Source organism: Stegodyphus dumicola, chromosome 1, assembly GCF_044657685.1.
Source record: "Stegodyphus dumicola isolate Sdum_Otavi_A_Nest chromosome 1, ASM4465768v1".
Lineage (NCBI taxonomy): Eukaryota > Metazoa > Arthropoda > Arachnida > Araneae > Eresidae > Stegodyphus > Stegodyphus dumicola.
The window spans coordinates 27451913-27476179 of record NC_140768.1 but is presented as its reverse complement, the minus strand read 5'-3'; the positions used below and the strand labels follow the sequence as shown (position 1 = coordinate 27476179).

General features: G+C 33.1%; 1 protein-coding gene across 2 annotated transcripts in view; it reads right to left on the bottom strand.

Annotated features, from left to right (window-relative positions):
* Positions 1-697: 697 nt before the first annotated feature.
* LOC118199508 (prohormone-1-like) overlaps positions 698-24267 on the bottom strand; it is a 174996-nt gene continuing 151426 nt past the window's right edge. The window contains exons 2-4 of one of the 2 annotated variants that reach the window (XM_085813854.1): positions 14873-15041; positions 8650-8700; positions 698-2655 (exon numbers count right to left, since the gene is read on the bottom strand). In XM_085813854.1, the coding sequence (XP_085669980.1) occupies positions 2488-2655; positions 8650-8700; positions 14873-14995 (342 nt within the window). In that variant the 5' untranslated portion in view covers positions 14996-15041 and the 3' untranslated portion in view covers positions 698-2487. The remainder of the gene's footprint in view (positions 2656-8649; positions 8701-14872; positions 15042-24267) is intronic. The other variant, XM_085813859.1, reaches the window with a different exon arrangement.

The following is a 24267-nucleotide window of genomic DNA, read 5'->3' as shown; positions in this document are numbered from 1 at the left end:
ATAATCCCACATACAAAGAACACAGGCTCAAGGAATGTACTTGTCGAAACTGTGCGGAGAATGAATGTGAATCCCTTTTACTTAGAAATTCAACCATAATTATATTGTTCGTTGGTAGAATTGCGTTAGAGCGGCGTCAGTTAAAAATGAGTTTTAATTTAGTTTGACTTTTATTTTATTGTTTTTCAGCATTATTAGCTTGAAGTTAAAGACCGGTTAACAATTCACAGAGAAATCTGAAAAGATGAATAGATAAATAGATGGAGATTTAAATAACATTGACTTGAATCTCCGTGTTCCGGTTTCTCACTGGAGGCGCTTTTATGTAAATGATGCTGTTTTTATTTGAAATGGAAAATATCAGGCCTCAGCAAAAGCACAATGACCAAAAGATTTCTCCTCCGATTTTTATAAAGTCAAATTTGATGAATTTTTAACAGATTTTAAAGTAACTCAGTTTCTGACTTGACATGGCACTTTTGAGAGCTATTTAAAGTGATCTTGACTTGTTTCAAATGCTTTGTGCAGATGCGGTAGCGGGGATGACGATGTAAAAAGTATTCTTCTTGCGTGTGATCCTTATAGACCTAAAATGTTTATAAGTAACGTGAAAAAATTATTTTTCAATTTCTTTTGTGGTGTACGTTAACTGTTATTACTTTAGAAAAAAAAACTTAGAAAGGATAATATTAAACTCTTATTTGCAATAACTTATTTATTTACGAAACAAATATACAGGAAGATGAATAACAAAATTTGTGATTTATAGAACAATTTGAACATGGGAAGCACTGTATTGTAAGTTATTTTAGAGTTCATTTTATAGATAACATATAAACACATATTAAACATTTTTATGGAATTCTATACACAGAGACAATATTTCTAACTTTCATAGCAGCAAAATGTAACAGTTATTTATATGAGTTCTATGTGAAGAAATAAATTAAATACTTATTAGCATAAGCCAATTTATATTTTTGTATTGATGTTTCTGAAATAAAACTCTCTTATCCGAATGAGTATGATTTATACTATAGTAAGTGGTAAATTTATTGGTAGTAGTAAGTGGAAAAGATAATGGTTTATTTCTTATTTTAAATTTCTTTTATCTATTCAAAAGTATTTTATTTTAAATTATTAAAAATACTCTTTTTTCGTTCTATTTGAAAATGAAAATTTTATTCTTGATTAAAAAAATATTACAAAAATACAGGCTATTTGTCTTAAAATATACTGTAAAAAATAAATTAAATTTATCCATTTAATACATTTTAAAATTCATAAGCATCTATATTTTGCAAAAATTGTATTGCATTAAAAATTTTCTTCATACAGTGTACCTCAAAGTAATATAATAAGTAATAACAGTTAATTTTTAGTTACTTAAATAAAATGATATTTTAAGTAATCATAATTTGGTGTGATGCATGACATTCTTACTTAAATGATTTAATCTAGAAGAACGAATCAACATGTTGTTGCCAAAAATTACGCAAATTAATACTTCCAAAATTTGACATAATAATATCAGGAATATAAAAGATATACCTTAGGTACACAAGCAATACAATTTAAAATAACTGAAATCTTTTCATAACAGCCAAAAATGCAAATCGCTATTTCAATAAACACAGTAAATAATTCTTTTACGTAATAAATGCAAATAAAACTCATGATGGGAAAAAATGAGATTTTTAAGAAAACTTTTGGTTAAGATTTCTGAGATAATGTAAAAAAGAAGACACAGTAATTAATGATAAATTATTTAAGTACTTATTTAATTAATCAATAATTTAATTATTAATCGATTAATCGACAAATTAATTAATAATTAATTAAGTAGTTATTTACTTAATCACTTGTTTGGTTATTAATCAATTAATTAACAAAATAAATTAATATTTAATATTTAATTGCTAATTAATAATTAATAATATTAACTTCACATTTTCAATGCGAAATAAATCAATTAATTACCATTTTACAATACATGAAGAGGATGCTTCTATAAAATATTAACAAAAGCGGTAGCGATAAGTAAGTACTATATGAAAATATTCATAAATATATTAATTTCATTTCACATCCATTGAATAAGTATTGAAAGTGTAGGAGTTTTATTTCAAATACATGAAAAATTTGCTATTTAATTTAATTTGCTGAAAATAAATAATGTATAAAAACTCCAGTAAGCTTCAAAATAATGAACTTATTATTAAACATAAGCAAATCATGAGGATAATATTAATGCTTAAATGCAAAAATTTTAAACACAGCAACCAGCGACTCTTTCCCAAAATTCTGTCTTTGAATAGAAATAAATACCATTTATAAGGTGTCCATAATTTAAAAATTAAAAGCAGACATAGACATTTCTATTCTATTTACTGGCGAATATACAATGAATTACAATCATAACTGTAATAGTATGATGATATTCTTGACATGCTTTCTTTATTGCACATGGAGAGTTGGCGAATTGTTCTACTTCTTCCCAAAGCAGGAAACAGCGTTGAACGCACATTGCTTCCAGTAAGAACGTTTCCTCTGCAAGTCGGTGACGTCGACGTTGTTGCGAATGCGGTTGAACATCTGGCGGGCGAATAAGTAATTCAGAAGAGCAGTGTCCATTGATCCATCATCTTCCAGCAACTAATCAATATAAAGAATACAAATAGTATTTCCAATCTAAGCTAGAATGTACTTTTGTTTCCTTAGATCAGATCTCGTTTTTAGTATTTCCATTATTAAAAATATATTTTTGTTTCTTAATAGCTGATGTGGTATTTACCTTTTGTTGCACAGCTTAAAAATTTAATTAATAAATGCAACCCAGAACATATTTCTTGCCGACAACGAAACGTGAGTATTTTCGAGCAAGTCCTAATAAACCTCATAGATATAACAAATACATATAGGAAATTATTAATAAATTTCAGTTAATTATTCTCTGAAATTTTAATGAAATAATTTGGCGTTCTTTTTAAAGCAAAATATTATGAATGCAAATATGAAGAATTTGCTTTCAATATATATTATTTTTGAAACTGGATAAGTGAAAAAGGATGAAAAGTATTAATGTTATTATATTTTTTAAAATTTATTTCTGATTTTTATATTAAATTATCCCTTTCTCCTGGCTTCAGCTAAAATTTACAGCCGAATAAAACAATAGTATTTTGATATGAAAAAAAGTTAACTTATATCTAGGAAGTTAATTTATATCTCTTTGTCTGTAGCAGAATAAGAAACAAAGATACGGCAAATGTGAGCAATTTGCTTGCTATCAGGGCAACTGTAAAAGTAGAAATATATAAGATTAAGGTATTAATTAGTCTCACCCATCTCACTCAATGTTGCATAGTAGCGTAATGCTTCTCCTTTAAGAAATGACGCGATTTACGCAAAGAAAAAAAAAACTTTTATTATTATTTAACATTAAATTCCTTTTTGGGCATATTTAATTAAATTACGGGGGGTCGACGTAGAGAACTCTGCAAAGTTACAGGCACAGGCTAGGATCTGTATCTAGGCAGTCTCGGTTACAGGGATATATAAATTACGAACTTTGTGGTTCTGGTGGCCGCAGAATGATCACTTATTGGTCGGCCCGTGGATCTGGCAGGTCCTAGAGCTGAGGGCTGTAGTAGCCCGGAGTGACGTCCCGGGAGACTGGGTAATGTCCCTCTGCGACTGGCAGCCCGAGGCACTGGCAGGCAGCAAACCATAGACAACGATCGGTGTCGTAAAAGCGATGTGTCTCTGTCTCCAAGGTCAAGGGCAGAGATTGAACTCCTATGCCTGACTCGACGAGTTGGGGGACCTTTTAGTGCCATTAAATTGACGGAAAGAGGAAGCCCATAATTATGTTATGTTAATGAACTATAATTATCACGAAAAAGGACCTGATAATATTCTAAAAGTCCTGTTTCAGTTTCAATATAAAAGCGGGCATTTTAAATTTAGGCTTAGATAACTATCACAAAAATGATAATGTTCAAGATAACACATTCCATTCCTATACCAAAAGTGATAGTTGACGAAATTAATCAAAGGCCAGAAGGAAAAATGTTTCATTAAAATACCAAGAATAAAAAAGGAACTCGTGCTTGAAGTAAACGTTTACGGTTAAACGCCCTGCGTTATTGTTGCATATAATAAGAAGAAATGGGAATAGAAAGGAAACTTAATCTCGTCCATTTCTGGAAGAAACTAAACCATGCGAAAAGAGCTGAGTGGAGAAGACGGCGAAGATGATCTCTCAACGGAAAGGCAGAGTGGTCGACTAGTTGGGGTGAGGTGGGCATGGATAGAAAATAAGTAAATGGAAGCGACGTATTCAGGTACAGTATTTTAAGCAACTATAATTAAATCAGTGACAACAATAAAATGCAACTTTTGTTAAATCCGTGACGAGAGTAAAATGAACAATTTTGTACATTTTATTTGCATAATTTTTAGGATCGCAACCGAACATATCCACTAAAGTTATGATTGCAGGTAAGTAGTGTGACAAGATGCTTGACTAATTAGGAAAAATTGTAAAATGAGTGTACAGATCAAATGATCAGTGGAAAAAGGTCAAGAATATCCATACATGTTTTTTGAATACAACATGCTTCCATTAAGTAGCATTTTCTCCAATGAATATATTAAATGGATGCACTTTGTACACATTTCGAATATAAAAAAAGTTAGTACATATGTATAGGAAGCTAAATTTAGCATATAAGAAAAGAATATTCATACATTAAAGGAATTACATAATAAAAAGGATTATTCACGTAGGAACGTATTAGGATTATAATTTTTTATTTAATTTTGTATTTAAACTTATATATTATAATGGTGTGAACAATGAGCAATTTATTACAAACAAAGCACACAGTTCAATGAACGGGTTTTTGGTAATTCAAAGAAACATGGTTTTCGTTTATAAAACATTTTAAGTGGTTGCCAGTATACTTTTTCTTGCAGATTATTATATGAGTGCTATGTTCCTCTCTTTCCAATACAAAACAATGGCAACTAATAAATATAATTTTACTTGACATCATTACAGCAAGTTTAAAACTGGAATCGTGTATATGAGTATTTATATTCTATTCCTATGTTATCCGAGAAATTGGCTCAGTAAATTTGACTGCAAACTAAACAGAAAACTTGCTTGCAAACTAAACAGCAAATTTGCTTGAAAACTAAACAGCAAATTTGCTTGCAAACTAAACAGCAAATTTGCTTGCAAACTAAACAGTAAGTTAAAAGATGGACTAAATTGAATGGGTAACTCATTTTTGATTTGCTAGAATCATCTCATAAATGCAGTCGAAATGAAAATTAGAAATTACACAGTGAAGTTATCCTACTCAATATTCAACTCAGTTGAGTAATCTCTTGTATCGTTTCATGAATGCATTAAATTAATATTGAAAAATGACTGAGGATGCTATTGGTTTCGAATTTTTTAATTCAACGTGGGAAAGTCTGCATGAGAAACGCTATTAAATACTTACGTCGAGAATAAAATCAAAATCTGTTTGTATTGACCACGCTTATTTTTCGGTTGATAAATATTTTGGCATCTTATCAACAAAGCCAAAAAAGTCTTTTTTTTTCAATGGCAGATTGTGAACAATTCAAATGTAAACAAACAAACAAATTACAAATTAATTACAAGCTACAATCTATACAAGGCCGGATGTGGTGGTCTCTTTATTATGGAGGCTCCTAATAGGTGGGACACCATCGCCTTTCCTATGAAGGGACGTACAGTTGCAACCATGCCTTCTCCAGCATTCGAACCTAGGCCCTTCGGCATCGCAGCCAGCTTCCCTGACCACTGTACCGACTGGGCGGCAGCCAAAAAAAACTTGAAACTTTTATATTAACTTAAGAATTTAACAATCACTGTAATAAATTCCGGAGTTTGCTGTTGTTAGCGTAGTTAATTATATAACAGAGACTCTCTATGACGTCCAACCGGGATTAGTTAGCGACTCTGGACTGCCAAACCGAAGGTTACGGATTTGGATCCCGGAGAAGGCATGGATGTTTGTAAAAGTGTAGTGCCTATTCGCCATGGGGGAACTCTAAATATGCGATGACCCAAAAGTCCTCTCTTTGATACTTTGATGCAGAGGTATTTATACAGGGGTTCTACTGCATTTGCAGTACTTCCCTGTAAACCTGAAGGAAGTCCACAATGGGCATGGTGCTGAAAAGTACCTGAATGAATCCCATAGAGGGCGCAGTGAGATGGAGAAAAAAGAAGAAAAATAGTTAGCAATCAGATGTGTCGCTCTCTGGTGGAGAAAGTCTTAGAAGAAAGTCCAAATCCTGGATGTGGAGAAGCCTCGATCAGGAATTGGCGAATCAGGAATCAGCGCTGGTAGACAGGAGCAAGGCACTTTAAAATGATCAGGCTGGTCACAAAGTCCTTTCGAGATTGGTGGTTGTTATTTATATATATGGCGCAAATATGCAAGACAACCAAGTACATGACGCTTTTGCTTGCAAATTAAACAGCAAGAATTTAATGTCATCTTTAAGAAATCTGTGCGTTTTATGCGCATTCTAAATCTTCCATATGATTTTTCAGAAGCTTTTGTTGTGACTTATAACCCTTGTCTGACAATAACATAAAGAGCTCACAAAATTCATTGTGACAAGCAGTAAAAAATTGCGTTTTTCGTTGGCAAGAGCTTTGAGCATCATACAAGCAACAGTACTTCTTCTTTCAGTTCCCCCCCCGAATTTTGAAGAAGATCGCTCCGGAGGAACGGATCCGATGGTTTTACACATCTCTTTCCTTAACATCAACCTCTCGAGACAACTTTTGATTCGCCGCATATTTAAAATGCTCTTATGCTGCACAGATACTATAAATTTACAAACATTCATGTCTTCCCTGGGATTCGAGCAGCGCCCTTTGGTACGGCAGCCAGAGATACTAATCACTATCCCTGTTGGGCGGCCTCTTTATTGTTACTTCACTATTAGATTATTTTATCTCTTGATAGTTCTTCAATGAAACTGAAAGACATGCAAAATTAAACAGTTTTTAACGTGTTGAAGAAGAGGAATAATCTTAAAAGATCGTATTTTATTTAACTGACGTTGCAGCATCTGTGTAAATTATTCTCGAAACTATTTTAAATTGAATATTTGTTTAAAATTAACTAGATAGCAGGCTGAAAAGCATGCAAAATTTAATAATTAGGTATATATGTGTAAACAAAGGATTTTAACTACCAAGATGAAAATATATAAACATATAATAAATATGTGGTATATATATTTATAATATGTTTCAAAATTACTTTAATTTTATGCTTTCTATTTGAATGAAAAAAAGGAAAAGATGTTTATAGTAAACCGTAACTATTTTATAAAAGTACCCTTCTGCTATCAAGTAAAAATTTGAAAATTATCTCTAACTTTAATCATATCGCAAGTATATATTTAAAGGGATTATAATTTAATATAGGTTCTTTCATAAGCATGTACATAAGAAGTTATGGATTACTCCAGCTAATGTGTAATACTAGGCACGTTGAAGCGAAATTTATTTTCCAGCGTTTTTTATATTAATATTTTAAATCATTACTTGCATACAGATATATTATTCAAACTTCTTAGTTAAGATGCATGAAATTATATTTAAAACTAAATTATATACTGGTACAGTCTATTTATTTACCATTTGTAGTTTTGCCATGTGATATATAAAAGAGAAACTATATCTGAAATATACACAATATTAACATTTGCAAAAATAATCACAGCTACATGTTATTCATTAACATTACTAAAATAGCAAAAAATATCACTGCAACATACATTTATAAAGTAAGAGATTTGAAAAGTAGTCTTAATATCACCTTAAAAATGCAAAATAAGAGAACAGATTATTTTACGCTTGATATAATAGACCTTACAACTTGAGATGTCAGTGCACACAAGTTCGCTGGCAAATTAAAGCCAGCAAACAAATCCAAGATGGCCTCCTGTTTAGCAGAAACACATAAGAAGAAAAAATGGTTTTTAGATTTGGGAGAAGTGAAAGAGAAAAACTAATAGATATTCATCAGAGGATGAAATGGCTTTAGCATGTCTTGAATATGAATTTTGTTACTCGTATGAAGATTGATAATTAATTTTAAATCCTTTTTGTGCACAAAATAAAAATCTATTATACTTTTGAATTCTCCCTGTAGGCCTAAGAATACTTTTGAAATCATTTTCAAGACATTCTAATGAAAAATAATAGTATTAATCCTCCTTTAGAATGTCTTGAAAATGATTTCGAAAGTATTAATTATAATGGAAAAAGATAGAGAACATTTCTCAATAATTATCTGTAATAAATATTATATAGAAGTTGCTGCTTATCATATTGACAATGCAGAATACATCAAGACAATCAATGCAGAAGATACATATACATATCTTGCACTGCAATAATACAAAAAATCAGACCACTACTAAATGAAATGACATTAAAAAATTCATAAAATAAAATATGAAAATTGTTTTCCCAAATCAAAATTGCCTTCAAAATGTACTCAGGTTTGTGTATCGTTGGGCATACAATTCTTATTCTGTTTGTTTATATATTTATTGGATAAAAAATTTACATGAACTTACTTTCTGGTTGCTGCTCTGCACTCGCTGAAGTATTCCTGGCTTATTCTCGATCTGAAAGTGTTACGTATTACCATTTTGTCTGCGTACTTAATAATATGTATAATAACTGTAATATTTACTAAAATATGTACACTAATTTTTCCTTTGCAACAGATATCTGAAGATCTCACTATTAAAATAGATACGGAAAATACTAAGAGAAGAATGTGTGACTGTGTGATTAAGTTTTTAGAATGAAAGATGTAACAATAATTTTGTTCTTAGCATTATTAAAATAATGAATGTATAACATCATAGTAAAATGCAATCTTAAAGTAACGATAATATAACGTTACTGTAATGATAATGTAACGTATAACATCACAGTTTGTAGGGCTAGATTTGAAAAAAAAAAAGATTATAAAAACTATTTTTAAATTTATTAATTCATGCGCTTGCATGTATTATGCCTTATTATATTGCGCAGATATTCTTTTACATTTTACAAAAAATACAGAAGTTTCTCTGATAGACAATACAAATAACTATATATTTGAATCTTTTGTATTTTTGCTCTATCGAAGCTAATGTTTCATGTGAAGAACTAATTTATTGAATTTTACAAACATAGAATTACTAAAAGTTAAATTAATAGTGCTGTAAATATTAATTTTATGTAATTAACTTTGAATTTTAATTTAATCAGTGCGAAAAATGAGCGATAATACAAACTCTCTGTATGAATAATTTAAATGAAGTTTAAATGTGGTATTTCAGAGTACAAATATATTTATTCAATTTTATATGTTGTAAGATGCATATCTGAATTTTATTTATTTAAACTAAATGAGTAATTCATGAACAGAAGATACCAATATCGAATAAAAATATAATTATTAAATACTTTAGTGTAAGCTAAACAGTTATGCTAAACATTATCTCTAAATGCTATAAATGCATGATTTTTTGATAATTTTTATAACCCACATAATTTTATGACTTGTAGAACTCGTCACAATTACTTTACATTCTTATAACAAATTTTGAGAAATTCACACTCAACATTTCTGCTCTTTAAATTTGTCTCTGATCAAGAAAAGATGATTTTATTTACTCACTCGTCTTAAACATTAAGTGCAGTGATTTAATTTTAGCGCAGTTCTACTATTTTGAACTTTATTAACTGGAAGAAAGTGGAAAATTCTATGAAAATGTGAAACAGGAAGAAAGATATGCGAAACAGGATTCTAAGGAATATGGATCAAGAAGACATCAAGAATAGATTTGGAAAAAAGCGGGCTTAAAATTTATTAAAAATTAGAAGGAACTGACTACAGAGTGCAGAAAACAGAAAAGTGTACATGAGAGTGTAGTTTTAGAGGAAATGATTTGAGAACAAATGGTTGAGTTAACCGTAAATGAAACTACAGCAAAAGTATGATATCATTGCGAAGACTGAAAGAGAAAACATATTAGCCATAAGAAGAAATTAACAAATGAAACCAATCACTAATCAATCAATTGGTATGTTACTCAAAACATTTTCTAACAATATGGAACAGTTTTTCAAATTGAATTCAATTATATATGATTTAAAATTCATAAAATTGTTTAACTGTGTAAACTACCTTTAAATTATATTCACATTCCATGTTATTATATATATGAAAATATTATATATCATCATACATACAACAACATTTTTCACTTAATCTCCAAACTTCTGTACAGTAATCTCAAATATTTCGTAATCAATTAGTTCCTCATTTTTGCGTTATTTTAAAGACTACTATAAAAAATTATATTCTGGATATAACTTTGTTCCATCTTGCTTTGTGTTTTAATTATCTCTAGGTTAGTGTGTGTATATATATCTATATGTGTAATTTAGATAAATGAATTAAAAGTAAGCATACACTTATAAGTATGTATATATATATACACACATGTATATATGCGCGTGTATGTGTAATTCCCATATGTAATTACTGAGGCATCTGTAGTAAACCTAACAAAGCAGATTGCAATCATTTTTTAAGCACCAATTATTTTCCTTCAGTTACTATTGAATAATTTATTACTGACTTGACATACAGCGAAATTTTAAGAGTTGTAAAACATAGGGAAGTTAATTAAATCTTTAGCATATGATCGAAGTTTTCAATGCTTTTTAGAAATGACATAATAATTAGACCGTAACTTTTCTGTTTCATTCATATAAAATGTAAATGTTATTAAGAGGTAGTACTATGCCATATCGCTGAAGATTTCTCACTTTATAAATCTCATACTAAGTATAATTACATGTAACTTCTAAGCTGATGATTTGATTTAGTTCTTCTGTGGAAGCTCCGCTAGATCAGGAAAAATTTAGAAACACTTTGACAGTTACAATGTCAAAATTTTCGACTGGAGTGCAATAACTAAGTGATTTTAACATCACAAGATGCGAAATCAGTATATTAGAAACATAATTAAAAATGTTAAGATGTCAACAAGCTTTAACCCTTTCCGGCACGCTACCTTTTAAAGTTCGAATTTTGATTTAAAAAAAAAAAAAAAAAAAAAAAAAAAAAGGTAGGCAGTCTAATTAGGCCTAGAGGAGTACACAAGTAAAATTTTGTGAAGATAGCACTTATCGTTTTAATTCTGTGGGTGTGCCCAAAGTGGCACATTGATTGAATAGCTTCGAAAAAAGCGCTGAAACGGGCATTCTTGTCAATGAACTGACCGAAGAGATGCGGAGAAACAAAGAATATAGACTCTCAGTTGTCCTAGATTATCGGTGTGCCCCTTCTGGGCACACCTAGGGTCCGCAGTTTGATTTTAGGCAAGATTCCAAGGTAAAAATTTAAAAATAATATGGAATAAGGAGATTAGCACACAGCCAAAAAAATAACATGGAAATTTCGTTTCAAACAATTCCTTTTATACCCTAAAAAAATCTGGAAGATTTGTTTGAAAAATGAGGGTCTTAAAAAACTAAACATGGCTAAAATATATGGACTGGGTTGTGTTAAGCTGCCATCTACTATAAATAAAGAAAGTTCAGAGTAACTTATAAATCCGTTTTCATTCAATTTTTCAGTGTGGACAGAAGGAAATTCTTAGGTGTGTCCAAACCGGACGCACTGTGCCGCAAAGGGTTAATGCTGCACAGTGCGTCCGGTCTGGACACACCTAAGAATTATACTAAACAAAATTTAACTTAACAAAAATCTAAACAAAATTTCAGATTATATTTGGTCTGGACACACCAATTATAATCTGAAATTTTGTTTAGTTTAAGGATAAATATCGATAAAAGTTTTTAGAAAAAAAATGAACGCTGTATTTTGCTTGGGATGCAAGGTATTGTTTATATCTAATAGGTAACTTGAGTGCATCTTTACTCTTAAGTTATTTTTTATACTCTTAAGTTAATGTTGTTACTCAAAATGTAAGCAATTATCTTATTGTTTTTCTACATATCAACCTAGAGGCCTGTCATTGTGAAACTATTTACATGATTCCATTATTGAAAGTTATAAATCTGGGTGATTAAGCTTACTTAATCCTTGCAAATTTTTAAAAATGTAACAGAAACGTAGAATAAAATTGACACTCTCTGGTAAAAACAAACGTCTGACGTTTTACCACTATATATTATTTTTTACCTTTTTAACAGATTACTGAATGATTCCATTAGTAATAATTCAACAGAGGATTCCACATTTTGGTTTTGGTGCGGATGTAGTGGATTTATTAGGAACCTATCTTAAAGAGAATAAAATATTTTGCTTCAGATAAAGTAAAACATAAAGTGTTTGTGAATCGAATAAGAGTTAAAGTATATTTGAATTTGTTTTCAGTTTTTCTTATTATTTTCAGAAGGAAACGTCTTGTGTAATTCAATATCAGGATTAAGTATTTTTTAAAAAGCTGCCAGGTTTTTATTTTCATACTGAAAGCATTTACGCAAAGAACGGAAGAATTTGAAAAGTACATACTAGTTCTTCTAAACTTCTTACTCTCCTTGACAAAGCTTCATGTGTATTAGCTAAGTTATTAAATTTCGTATGTTAGTACACTCACGTTTGTGAAAATTGCAACACCATGAAGGACTTACGCGAGTGAGCTGAAATTTTCAGGAAATGCAAAGTAGCGCATGATATGCAAATGATTAGAATTGCAAATCCGTAGCGCATGCGTATGCTGAGCAGCGCCCTCTGAACGGCTAATGGATCCGAATAAATAGACGGCTGTAGCGAGGCGTGTATGGTTATCGGTGGTTATCTGCTAGTGGTAAACGTTAACTCAATCTGTACTTATGCCTCGTCGACGAAAGAGAGCGAGATTTGAACAACTTACAGAGTTTGAACGAGGGAGAATCATCGGCCTTCGTGAAGCTGGATTGTTGTATCGTGCAGTAGCCTCTCGTGTGCAGCGTAACAGCAGCACAGTGATGCACGTTTGGAAGCAGTGGACGGACGAGTGTCGGACAACTCGGAAATCCGGGAGTGGACCCCGAAATGTGACGTCAGCTCGCGACGATAGACACCTGGTCCGCATGGCGCGGACGGACCGTACAGCTTCCTCTAGACAATTGGCAGCACTGTGGTCAATAGCTACAGGTGTTTCATTGTGTGCTTCATCAATTCGTAGACGTCTGCTGCAGTGTGGACTGCGCGCACGGACTCCTTTATACAGGATCCCCCTAACGCACGACCATCGCCGCCTGCGGCTACAATGGGCCAATCAGCATAGAGACTGGCGTGCTAATTGGCAGCAAGTCATGTTTTCTGACGAATCCCGCTTTAATTTGTAGTACCATGATGGCCGCATTCGTGTCAGACGCTATGCCGGTGAACGCCACCTTCCGGAGTGCATTATCGAACGCCACAGTGGACGAACACCCGGAGTTATGGTCTGGGGCGCCATAGCATATCATAGACGATCTCAATTGCTACGAATTGTGGGCAATCTGAACAGCAACCGGTATATCCGTGAAGTTCTACAGCCCGAAGCTGTTCCCTTCCTTCAAAGCTTGCCAGGCGCTGTATTTCAACAGGACAATGCCCGCCCTCATACTGCTCGGATTGTTAAATCCTTCTTTGCAGCGCAGCAGGTACAGCTTCTTCCTTGGCCTGCGTGTTCCCCGGATATGTCGCCAATTGAACATGTGTGGGATGTCATTGGTCGGCGTCTTGCTCGTGATCCTCGTCCTGTTGCGTCTGCAGACGAACTTTGGGTACGCGTACAAACGATATGGAATGCTCTTCCTCAGTCAGACATTCAAACTTTGTTTGACTCCATGCCACGTCGTGTAGCAGCACTTATTGCGGCGCGTGGTGGCCACACAAAATACTGATTCTGATCTCTTGTTCTTGTTTGTTTGCTTTGAACATTTAATCATTTATTTGTACCACTACCACTCAACTGTGTATTAAATTGCATTCAATTATGACGATTCCTTCTTGGTGTTGCAATTTTCACAAACGTGAGTGTATTTCACTAGACACACTATGGTCCATAAGGCATTATTCAACAATGAAGTCATTTTGAGTTATGAATTGTACTAAAGAAAGAAGTCCTAACATCATTCCCCAACCTAATATTATAATGAAATTTGATAACATAATCTGATTCGATCTGATATTTTATATAAAAATGCAATAGTATTTATTTTTAAACATTTACTTTTTTATACGGTTTGAATATGGTTATCAGCTAATCCTTTTAGGTAATCTCCTACGCTATTATGACTGAGTATTAGAATTAGAAATATAAATTTAAGGCTGTTTTTATTGATTCATAAAGAAAGCATACTTATGCTGAGGAGAAATTTAGGAAGAATTTGGTTGCATTTTGGAGTACAGTTTAGCTCTAGGGGGGGTAGAACTGGGAAAAAACATAAAATTTATTTTCAGGTGGATTAAACAAGCACCATTTTGAGTTTTGAGTCGAGTTTCTGAGGTTAAACTAAGATTTGTTATGAGTGCTTAATTAATTAATTTTTTTTTTTTTTTTGCTTTTTCTCTTTAACATTGTCAATACAGAGACAATTATTAAAGCAGAGAATAAAAACGTTTCACAAAGATACATGGGCTCCTCTTTACTGAAACCATAGGTATGTTCAAAATTTAGTTTTCTCTGCATTTCTGTTTTCCTATCTTGAACTAAGATTTTCTTGTATCTTTGAGTTTTAAGAAATTTTTTATATAATATCGTGTAATAATAACAAAATATATTCAATTATACTTACGTCAAATTCAGATGGGTAGAGCACTTTCTCTTGCTGCCCAATACTTTTTGATGTCGTCACACTTACAGATATGACAACCATCGTGACCATCAAAAGCGAGCCAAGTTTCAAGTAGAACAACATTTTTGAATTGCTTTTGAGGAAGGTGTAGCAAGCGTAGAAATTAAATCTGTAAAACATATTTTTATACAATAAATAAGTAACGCCTGTAAAATTTTAACATTGTTTACATTATGTCATTACGCATTTTTGGTGATTATCTCATTATGTCATTAGACTTTTCACATGTTATTTCCACTCGAACTAGATGGATATTAAGGCTGTGAAGTAAAAGTGAAGACAAATACGAATAAACTATTGATTTACTTAATTTACAGGCAACGCCAAATGAATAACACTTCAGCCCTAATAATCTCAGCATCAAAATTGGGAGTTGGCTAAATAAATAATTTAAAACACTTAACACTTTTTAATTTGATAATTTATTACGTTACACAAATAAAAATGCCTTGCATTTGAAGGAATCCGATAGGCTTCGTCGAATGCATAGTTAAAGCCCTCCATGAAACAGATATCAAACTTTCTCGAAATGCACAGTTTCGAGGATTTTGTTATATAAAATTAATACAGTCAAAAGTCTTTAATCCGGACGTCCGTAATCCGTAATGATCTGTAATCTGGATCTCAAAGCTGCATGTGTTGTTCCTTAATCTTCTAACTGAATCCGCTTATTATTTTTTGCAGACTGTTACAGCAATTTTATAAAAGTAAGCTTGAACTTTCGATTATGTCAAAAAGAATTTCCGATTCTGGAGCTGCCAAAAGATCTACAAAGCGAAAGCATGTTTCGATGACCATCAAACAAAAAGTGGAATTGCTGCAAAAAATAGATAAAGGCATATCCTTTGTTTCTCTAACCATTCCGAAATCTGTTTATCAATTTCACGCTGCTCTGGGGGGGGAGGGGAACTTCGCGGCGCGCAATGAACTGGAAGTTGATCTGTCAGCACTATCCTTATCTTCAGGGCTTTATTTTATTCGGCTTCTAATTCCTTACTAAATGCAGTATTTCATCTCAATGTACTCCGTCTTTGAGATGATTTTAATCAAATTCCTCGTCATTATAAATATCACGAATACACATAAAATAGTTTTCTGGTTGCAATTTTCTAATTTGGAGTATGCGTAATGTATGCTTTATGCATGCGCGCGTTGAAAGAAATGTTTAATAAAGTAAAAAAATAAATATGAAGCTTTCTTTTGTAAATTTTGATGCCCGTTTAGATCATAATTGCTCTTTATTTCATAAATAACGGTTTCTTATTTTTAATTTTATAATTTCTGAATGCCATCTTACCAGATTTTAACTGAGGATCTATAATCCGGAAAAACCGATAATACGGAATCGCCGAAGTCCCGACGAGTCCGGATTAAAGACTTTTGACTGTATCTCTCTTTCTTGAGTTGGACTGGATGAAAGCAAAGTCCTTCTAAGGCTACTTTTAGCCGAAAACGGAAAAGCCCGAATGGGATATTAGTTTCGAAACTTGTTGACATCAAATAATATTATCGCCCTGTATTATATTTAAGAAATTAAACAATGACGACTCTGCATGAATGAAAAGGGCGGTACCTAGAGCCATCAAAATTTGGGTAACTAGTCCTCCATCCGAACCTGGGGCCCTGAAAGACCGAATTTTGAATTGCTTTCATTATCTATTTCATATTTTGTTAAACTTTAACGAATTTTTGATTAACAAACTCAACGATTTCAAAGCGAGCAGTGGTAAAACTGTGCGGGATAAAATATTTTTATCTCCCGCGTGCGAGACTGTCTATCGGAAATTTCAAAGATATGCAGTTTTTTAAATATTTTGTGATTTTGCTCTTGAATCGAATTTTATGTGTCGTAAGAGCCAAGAATGTGATATTTAATAAATAAAGTAAACACACGAAATGTTACTAATAAAGAGGCAAAAAAAAATTGTAAAGATATCTTAGTAAGAATACTTGAAAGTTGATATGACGAACTGAGAAAAGACTGAAAAAACAGAGAATATATGCCAACACTTAGCGCTGCATGAGGAATTCCAAATGTATATTCCCCATACGTTTAAAATATTATTTAGTATTCGCTATAATATAGTTATTGTTATTATTATTACATAGGTTATTGCTACATGTTTTAAAATTCCGTTCCGTTGTTGTTGAATTGCATATGGCGTAAGAGCGATGAAAATGATGCTTACTAATAAAGTTAAAAAGACAAAAAGAAAGGGGGTTAGTAGAGTAAAGGTAACAGCTGACTGGTAGACTGCGTGCTCAGGGAGAGTGTAAAAACCTGAACTAGTCCTTTTGGGCGGACTTTAAAATCTGAAACCTTTCATTTTTTTTTAAAATTTGGATATAATAATTATTTTAAATTTCAATTTTCAATTTACATATTTATGTTTAATGTATAAACATATTATAAGCTTGAAGAATGTTCGGTGAGAAAATTGTTGTATTGCTTTTCTTTCCTTAGCGCTTAAATATTCAAAAGCTTGGTTTCCGTATCTTAATATTTCCTTACGTCAGATCTGTATTCTTATTTTAAAATGAAGGGTGCCTAAGATTAATCTATTTATTCCTTTATGCAGGTATATCCATGGTAATGTTAAACTAGATCCTGAATTCTATATTTATAAATTTCATATGCGAAGATGAAATGAAGTAATACTGCTACCAACGACAACAATAACAACTACTTCTCCTACGCCTACTATTACTACTACAAACTACTAATACTACTAAAATCAGAGGTTCACAATTTATCGCTTGGCAATAGGGATTTCCCACTGAAAAATTATCGTATTGTGAAATCCCTATTGATAACTATCATTGTATATTAAGAGATATATGACAACGATCTTAAAAATAAAATGGAAGTGATTTGTTTAGCTTGTCAAATATGACAATTTAAGCGATAAAAATGTTGTAATTCACACATTCACTTGACGCTTACATCTGAAATATTTTTATATGACCATAAGGAAACAAAGCCAATAATATTCTTCAGTTTGAACAGATTGACACCATAATTGCTTAGAAAATGACTGCAGGCGATTATTTGTCATTTAGAGAAGCATGCGAAAGGCATCTTTTAGTTAAGACAGAAAATTTCAAAGCTTCAGCAAGAGCTCTTTCCACATTTTATAGTTAAAATTAGCGCAGACAACATTCTGAATAATACTGCGCGAAATATAGCAATACGACTCTTGCAAATTTATCTTTGCAAATTTATCAAGAGCTGAAATGCAGAGATTAGCAAGCCCATTGACGGATGCAGTACACTGAGGTAATAAGAGATGCTTTCACGGCCGTTGAATTTGGGAAACATGGATCTAATGTGTCAGGCGAAACGAAAATTGTTCCCTTTTTTTCAAGGATTATCTTTGATACTAAAGTAAGTAACCTCACGTGTATGGTTTAGGCTACATTGTAGAGACATAGGTATATTTTGGAAGCAGGCAAGAAGAACAAGTAGCAACGCCTTCCCCGGGAATTGAACCACGGACCTCTGGAATACCGGCCCAGTGTGCAGAACCACTACACCACGAAGGCACTCTAGGAAAGTGGGAGAAATACCTTATATACTACCCTTTTTAAAGGGATATTGGGGTTTTCAGGAGACTCAATCGCCAAATTCTGGGTGTGGAGAAACCTCATCCAACACCCTTTTAGTTCGGGCGCCACTTGTAGAGACATTAGGTATATTTTGGAAGCAGGCAGGAAGAAAAAGTAGCAATGCCTTCGCGGGGAATCGAACCAAGGACCTCTGGAATACCAGCCCAGTCTGCAGAATCACTACACCACGAAGGCACGCTGGGAAAGTGGGGAGAAATACCTTATAACATTAATGAAAGTCACATTATTCTGGAAAACGAACTGGTGAACCACTGATTCCATTCACTTTTATGCTTACCATAACATACAAAACTACTATGGAAAGCATGTTAAATTTTACCTGTATTTGCTCAGTGTAGAAGCAACACAAATGCTGGGATAAAAAATGCTCTTCTTTAAGGATAGGGCGGTCAATCAGTTTACGAAGTTTAATAGACACAAATTTGTGAATCTATGATAATTTTTTCTATGAAATAATGTCGCAAACTAATGTATTGTGATAAAATTTTTCGTTATCAATGTTTAATTTTCAAATGGCAGCATTCTAAAATACATACAGTATATATTTCAGCAGATCAGCCCTCTGAGAGGCCAGGGTTTTCGCTAAGAAAGCACAAATTTCCAAAATATACTATGAGAACATATTTTTTTTATTTTAATGTAAATATACTGCTGGTATTTCATACCCGGATTTGTGCACTTTTGATATATTGCCTTAATTTCTTTGGCATGTTTTAATATGCACTTATATAACGTATATATACGTTCTTACACGTATATATATGTTCTTATAATATATATATACGTAAGAATATAAATACGTTCTTACAGATATCAGAAAAAATATTCTAGGCCGTATATATACGGACTTGCCGGTTAGAGAGTTAAATACGACTGCTGAGAATGGTGCGTTAAGTGGTCCCAGTTATTTTTTGCTAGCTGCGGCCATCACGCTGAATACTCTCATTGATTAATAATAATAGCTTAAACATGCTTGCACTGTTATATCATATTATTTGCATTTAAAAGTAACATTCATTTAATTCAAATCGTTACTAAACTAATTCAACTGTGGTACAGGAGGGCCCGGTTCGAATCCCGAAGGAGGCATGGATGTTTGGAAATGCTTAGTGTCTTTGCGGTATGGGCGCACTCTAAACGCATGGCGAGCTGGAAGTCCTCTCGTGTGGTTTGGTGGTAGGGTAGAGGGGTGGGAGACACTCGGACCGTCCGCTAGGGAGTGCTCTCCCTCAAAATTGGAGTAGACGTAGAAGTCCAACCTCCTAGAGGCTCCGGCAACCATTCTTGACGGACAAGAAAACAGCAAGAGAAACAACTAAATTAAAACGTTCACGCAGGGGCCAATTTTTATGTTCTTCGCCACAAGAAGGCGCTTGAAATTTTGCCGAGTTTCATCTGGCGGCGGGCGATTATTACCTTTTCAGACCTGTATACGAGTTGTAGTTTGCTAATAGTTATTAATTATAACTGTTATTAAAATGCTTTTATAATAAATAAACGTTAATTTTTCATTATTTTAATTTTCTGCGTCTAATAACACAATTGAATGCGTACCATCGGTGGCACGCACCGCCCGATATACAGACTAGTGCGACCACCGGTGGTACGCACCGCCCGATGAGACAGACAATTGCGAGCCACCGATGGTATGCACCGCCCGATGTGACAGACTAGTGCTGGCCACCGGTGGTACGCGCCGCCTTAAATGAGACAGACTAGTGCGGGCCACTGGTGGCCCGCGCCGGCGGGAAAGTGTTAATTAAATTAGGTATCCATAATTTAAGAAATAAATTTAAACTGCATTTGAATAATTAATCCTGTAATGATAACTTTCGGTGAAATATAGTGTTATCTTCTATATACTCTAAAACGATTACAACCACAATCTGATCCTGCAGTAATTCTGCATAGTAAACGCTGAACAAAATTAATTAGAATGATATGAAAACTAACGTAATGAAAGCACCAAGCAAGATTTTATTATCAAGAAGGAGTACAAGTTTTCTTTCTAATTTCAAGCATGAGAACACATTTTATTAATTTTGTCTATTACGTAGAAATCTTGCACCTATTATTGTAATTTTTCCTTCATTTCAGTAATTGATTCATCTTGTGTAGAAGCAACGAGGGATTTATTACAAACACAAGAAAGATGGGATGTTGAAGAAAATGGATAATGCGAGGTAAATCGAATGTAAATAACTAAAATTTATCTTACATTTTACGTTCTTAAGCTTCCTCTTCTTTTTCTTCTGCCATGAAAATTAAAAGAATCTTGTTTTCCTAAATTTAGTAATTACTTATATGCAAAAAAAAAAAAAAAAAAAAAAAAAAAAAAAAAAAAAAAATAAGTAAAAGTTCGAGTCCTCATTAAAATAAAGAAATCCTTTGAAGATATTAAACCTTCGATTAAATGACGATAAATGTGTTATTACAAATATGTAAAACTCTTGATTACAAAAAGCCCTCCAGCGAATTTCGGTTTCACTTGTAGTGAAAGTCAAGAGCATTAGCGTAATGCATTTATCATGTACATTCTTGAGGGAATTAGAATTAGTCAAAGTAAGACAGTCTTTGACATTTTAATTGGTTTTAGCTAAATTCTCCATTTTCAACATTATAATGGAAAATTATATTAAATTTTTGCTACTTAATTTTCATTTGATTGTAGTCAAATGTATAATGAGTAGTCTTGCGGACATTCACATTAAAATTCTTAGGTACTTTTCTAAAGATGTTACGTTTTCTAAAGAATGGAAACTTTATTTAGACGACTTAGAGAATTTCGCGTAGAAGAATGAGATGCGTTTTAAGGATTCATTAATTGAGAATCACTAGTTTTTAATTAAAATATGTTATTCTTTACTTCAGAAAATAATGAGTAATGTATCAAACGTAATTGCTTAAAATTTGCTTTATTTATTTCAACTTAATTAACTGAGTTATGATTAATTTTTTTAGTTTAAGAGTAAATTTCAAATGTATTAAAAAATTATTTGCGTGGAAATGTACACTGAAGAGCCGAAACATTGTGATCACCTACTCAATAAAGCGTTGCACGAACTTTGGCCTTCAAAACAGCTGCAAGTCTCCTTGGTATGGATGGCACAAGTTCGTGGTAGGTGACTGGAGACAGGTTAAACCAAATGTCTAAGCAGTAATAACGCAAAGTCGAGATATTCCGACACGGTAGGGTTTGAAATCACAACTTCCGCTCTATGATATCCCAAATTAATTCTGTTCCATGACATCCCAAATTTATTCCGCTTCATGACATTCCAAGTTAATTCCGCTCCATGACATCTCAAATTAATTCCGCTCCATGACATCCCAAATGTGCTGTACCGGGTTAAGATGCAGAGAGTTAGGTGGGCAGGACATTAATTGGAATTTATCATTATTCTCCTCGAACCACTACAACACTATTCGAACATTGTGGCGTGGAGCATTTTCCTGCCATAAAGTTCCATTTCCAGTTAGGAAGACAGACGCACTGTAAGGGTACACTGATCCGCTATTATTATGTTCAGATAGTCAGCAACATTCATGTTCTGTTCTACCGCAACTAAGAATCACAGAGCCGCCCATAAAAACGTCCCTCAAATCCTAATACCACCACTCGCAGCCTGTGTATGACCTGCTGTCCAGGGTGACAGCAACTGTTCGTCTGGAATACGGTGTACTATGACACGACCATCAACGTGACAAATGAGAGCAGGCTCATCCGACCAGGCAACTGTCTTCCATTTATCCATGGTCCAATCTCAGTATTCTAGGGAGCACTGTAGCTGACGATGACGCTTAGTCAACAGATGTGTCCGCTAAACTGTTTGTTCCGAAACACTTGCAGCTGGAAATGCATTGCATTAGGCTGTCAGCTGAGCGACTGTCTGGCGCCTACTTGCTATACAAGAGGGACAGTCACAGTCTCCGACATCTTTTTTCTTTGATGGCGTGTGAGCAGCCAACGCCTTGGCGTCTACAGATGGTTTCAGCGTCATTTATTCGCTGAACAAATGCTAAAAACGACAGATTATGAAATCTGATAATGCTAACAACGGCAGATTGTGAAAAGCCTACCGGTCGTGCAATACTCGTTACAAGTACTCAGGCCATTACAATCTATCCTCTGTCAAATCACTTAGATAAGCATCCTTTTCAATCATTCGCAAAAGTAAGTGCAAGAATTATTCCTTACTGACTGACTGATATCTTATTGCCAGAAGACCACTGAAATTAGTAGTTTATCTGGCTCAATCAAATTTATGCCAGCTTTGCGCTTTAACATAACATATTTTCCTCATATAATATGATTCCTCTCCTTCTTCAGCAGCAGTTAAATACCACTCCACCTTAATCACGTGACTCTGCATTATTCAGAGGAGTTTCATTGAAAAACTTAGCAATAGTCATAATTAAGACACAATAGCATGCCGAACAAATACTAATTCAGAAGTCAAACAACAAAAATCAGCGCTATAGTTTCAAATTTTCACAGTGATTTTTTTTTTTTAATTGACTAGTTTCGATGGTTTTACCGAACCACCATCGTCAGCTGCAAAAGTGCAAATGAACGAGATAGGATACAATGATCAGATAAGATAAGAAAGCCTGGACAGAAAATAAGCTAGTGGCGCCATCTTAATTTTTAGGAGGATGTTTTAGAGAAAAAGGTAGTGTTTTAGAGCAATCATATATGTAGCAGATGAAAATATTGTACATAAATATAATTTTATATATGTTGTTCAGATTTACTTTACAGCTTCGAAAACCCACAACTCGTAGACTGGATTTGATTTTTCATCCTTTGGCAGCAAGCTAGATCATTCACGAATGATCATTATTAAAAATATGTAAGGCTGTTATTTCACCAAAGATTTTGATTGACAAGGTTTAGATAATATAGCAATATATTATCTCTATTCTTTGTCGAAATATCATACATACTTAAAATTTTGTAAGGCAGGAAGAAAATCTGAACGAAAATAACTGATCCAGGTATCGTTACACTAATATGCTATGTTAATATGTAACGGATTTGGATTATTTGTTTATGACAAAGCATTCGAGGGCTATTTACTAAGTAGAAACATACCTCTGTAGAGAACTTTCTAAGGGTAAATGCCTTGTACATACATTACACATGGGAATAACCATGAAAATGCCCCTGCAGTTCGAAGGGATCCGAATCCCGAGTCAAACTACCAATATTCAGGGATTTTACGGCTTAGCCGTTGGTAGGCTATTCCGAAAATTGCAGATGTACTGTACAAACTGAATATTTTGTAGACTGGTAATGGAAATATATGATCTATTATCACTGAATTTGCGACTTCTATATTCTTGTTACCATTAATTTGAAACTTAATTAATTACCTTGTAATAATATACTAACAAGAGAATTCTGAGAATTAACTTTTCGCCTAATCGCTCAGAATATAAGCATAGTTTAACAGTACAAATATTTGTGAAACATTATGCTAATATACGGTTCTTCTGTCAAAAATTATTTGTTTATGGCTTCCAATTAAACTCCAAGGTCAAGTAAAATAAACATACCTCCATTTTTAAAATAATACTTGAAATAAGATATCTTCCAATTAATCTGGAGCCAGAGTGACCCAAAATGGCGTAACATCGCAAAGAGCTCGAACAAGAGCATAAATCATATACAGTGCTGCGGGTGACATTCTATTCTCACTATTTCC